A 3,259-nucleotide genomic window follows, 5' to 3' on the forward strand; every position below is an offset into this window, starting at 1 on the left:
TCTTTTTCTTTTTTTTTTTTTTTTTTTGAGACGGAGTCTTGCTCTGTCGCCCAGGCTGGAGTGCAGTGGCTGGATCTCAGCTCACTGCAACCTCCGCCTCCTGGGTTCACGCCATTCTCCTGCCTCAGCCTCCCGAGTAGCTGGGACCACAGGCGCCGGCCACCTCGCCCGGCTAATTTTTTGTATTTTTAGTAGAGACGGGGTTTCACCGTGTTAGCCAGGATGGTCTCGATCTCCTGACCTCATGATCCGCCCGTCTCGGCCTCCCAAAGTGCTGGGATTACAGGCTTGAGCCACCGCGCCCGGCTATTTTTTTTTTTTTCTTTTTTTTGGAGATGGTTGAGATGGAGTCTCGCTCTGTCACCCCGGCTGGAGTGCAGTGGTGCGATCTTGGCTCACTGCAACCTCTGCCTCCCGGGTTCAAGCAGATATTCTGCCTCTCTCAAGTAGCTGGGACTATAGGCATGCGCCACCACGCCTGGCTAATTTTTGTATTTTTAGTAGAGACGGGGTTTCACCACATTGGCCAGGCTGATCTCGAACTCCTGACCTCGTGATCCACCCGCCTCGGCCTCCCAAAGTGCTGGGATTACAGGTGTGAGCCACTGCACCCGGCCACTTCTGTAATCTTGAAATGAGCATAGAGAAGCCCACAAATGCTTTCAAAGCAGCCTTCGCTATGTCCCAAATATCCCCTGTAGGGGGGCCCAATTCCCCAGCGGTCCCCAGATGACCGCCACTGCAGGCATTTAGGAACTAGATAAAATGTAGACTGCTATTTCTTCCCCCACAGACAGCAAATTGCTGAGAGGGGTATAGGTTGGGGGAGGCTGGGGGAGCTCAACCGTGGGCACAGCTGGGTGCAGGCCACCACTTATTTGAGATAATTGCTGGAGGATTTTGTTGTTTTCCGTTGAAAGGCGTTGGTTGACTTACGGACCTCAATAAACAGCCAATAGCTATCCCCGAATGACTCAGGCTAGACCCAACCTGAGGCTCTTCACAGTGCCACGTGGGGGCCCCAGGCAAAGAGATCTGGGGAGCAGCTGATGGCACCTGGGCCTCAGCATTCCTCAGTTGAGATGGCGGCGTCCCTGACAAGCATAGCTGTTTTCCTCCCCACCCTTCCTCACCCAGCTCAGCCTGGCAATCCACCTAGGAAACTGGCCCAGCTGGTGTGGCCTCTGAATGAGTGGCTGGGTCATGAGGAGGAGGACCAGCTGGGAGGGAGGTGGGAGCCCCCAGGGGTTCGTTTGCCCACATAGTTCTCAGCTGACTCAAGGCTCGCCTGTCAGGCTTCCCCTCCACTCCCTGCCACCCTTGAGAACCCTAGGACTCAAAGTTTGGATCCCTCCTTGGGCCTGGAGGGCTCAGGGAGACCCCTGGCTCCGTCCGTGGGGCACTCTGCTGGGGTGGCGTCTGTCAACAAACCCCTGTCTCTGTATCTGGCCTCAGCTCTCCGGGAAGAACAGTTTCTGTTCATTCTCCCAGAAATTCTGAGGCAGCCTCTGAGATCAGCTTCTCCTTCAGGGAAGCCCTTCTAAGCTGGCAGGTTGGGGACAGGGAGGGCTTGGGGATGGGGTACTGTAGTGGAGGTCGGGAGTGAGTGCTAGATTCTGGGAGCCCCTTCTGTCTGTTCCCGAGGGCAAGCCGCAAATCCTGGGTGGGAATTCTGGCCTGGAGGATCCTGCCATCGACCAGCCCAGTAGGACATCTGCCGGCAGGGCTTCCTCGTCCCTGGAGGGGCCCACCTGGCTTTGGGCAGGACACCTGGCAGGTAAGATCTGCCGCTTAGGGCTGGTGAGCCTGCAGGAGGGCAGTAACCACCCATCTTCCCAGCCTAGATGGAAGGGGAACGCATCTGCTGAGGATTCACGTGGGGAAACGCGCTGCACCCATGGAGTCAGCTCCAGCCTCCCTGCGGGGGTCGGGGAAGCCCAAGACCCTCTCTGTGCCCAGGACCTCCCCTCTGCCTGCCCGCGGGCCCTTCGGAGCTTGGTGGCACCAGGGCTGCCGTGGGGCCTCCCGTCCCACCCCAGGCCACGGCCAGCCTGGCGGTCTCCTTGCTGTGTGCCTCACGCCTGCTTCCTCACCAGCAGCACCCAGGGCAGGATGGCGGCCACCACGGCCACCACGGCGATGAGCGTGATGAGCAGCAGGGCCCGCGATCGGCAGCAGAAGGCACGGGCGGAGCGGGGCGCCGGGGAGGCCTCTGAGAGCTCTGCCAGGCTGCGGCGGGGCAGCACGCTGTCCTGCTCCCCCAGGGGCATCCCGTGGCGGCTGATGACGAAGATCTGCGACTCCCGGGGCAGGCTGGGCAGCAGGTCCAGGGGGAGCTGGGTGCTCTGGCCCGGGCTGCCCGGCGGCCTGGCTTGGCCCGGGGGTGGCCTCCAGGCGGAGGAGGAGGCAGCCAAGGGGTTTGTGTGACCCAGGCTGTCCAGTGGGGGCACGGAGGGCAGGGCCACAGGCACAGTCAGGGTCTGGGAGCTCTTGTCCAGCATGGAGGGCCAGCGGGAGCTCTTCTTGCTGAGGAACGTGACGTAGCGGCAGATGGGGCAGACCAGGGTCCTCTGGACCTGCCCATCTATGCGGGTGGACAGCAAGTACTTGACAAGGCAGTCATGGCAGAACACATGGCCACAGCTCAGCGTCCGACTGGCGCCCTCCAGGTCCCGGAACTTCTCGTAGCACACGGGGCACTCGCTGCCCGAGCTGTCCTTGCTCTCCCCTTCTGACATGGCCACTGGGAGATGGCACACTCAGCTGTGGGCGGGAAGGGTCGTGAATATTGAGGCATTTCCCTCTTTCCCTCTCCCGTCCTGACTCCCACCTACACCTCTGCCTCCACTGCCTCTTGTCCCCTCTCCCTGTCTTCCGCCTCTCTCTTCCTCCTACTCTTGGCTCTTCTGCTGCTCCTCCTCTGTGGCCCACCTGACTCAAACCTAGAGCCCAAGACCCTTAGGAGGAGAGGAGCAGATGCTTCTGGAAGCGAGAATCGGGAGACAGAGAACCAGAGAACCCAGTCACACTGGACCCCAGGAGGAGGTGTGTGGAGTTCCTGATGTCTCACCTCAATCACCATGTACACACATGGTGAGGTCACTGCCTCACCTCTTCCTGCTTCAGTGACGGAAGTGAAGAAAGGAAGTCCCTGTTACCAGGGGAAGCAGGTGGCTGAGAAGATGCATGCACAAACCTAGTCTAGTCTCCAATCTGGGCCTGCACCCAGAGTGGCCATTTTCCAGAAAAGCCTGTGTTA

At 59.8% G+C, this 3,259-nt stretch overlaps 1 protein-coding gene across 1 annotated transcript; it reads right to left on the reverse strand.

Annotated features, from left to right (window-relative positions):
- Positions 1-2,075: 2,075 nt before the first annotated feature.
- RNF222 (ring finger protein 222) lies at positions 2,076-2,738 on the reverse strand. Its single transcript, XM_026456285.1, has one exon. It carries the CDS (start codon positions 2,736-2,738, stop codon positions 2,076-2,078), a length of 663 nt encoding a protein of 220 aa, XP_026312070.1.
- Between the last annotated feature and the right edge of the window lie 521 nt (positions 2,739-3,259).

The sequence above is a fragment of the Piliocolobus tephrosceles genome, chromosome 16 (genome assembly GCF_002776525.5).
Source record: "Piliocolobus tephrosceles isolate RC106 chromosome 16, ASM277652v3, whole genome shotgun sequence".
NCBI lineage: Eukaryota > Metazoa > Chordata > Mammalia > Primates > Cercopithecidae > Piliocolobus > Piliocolobus tephrosceles.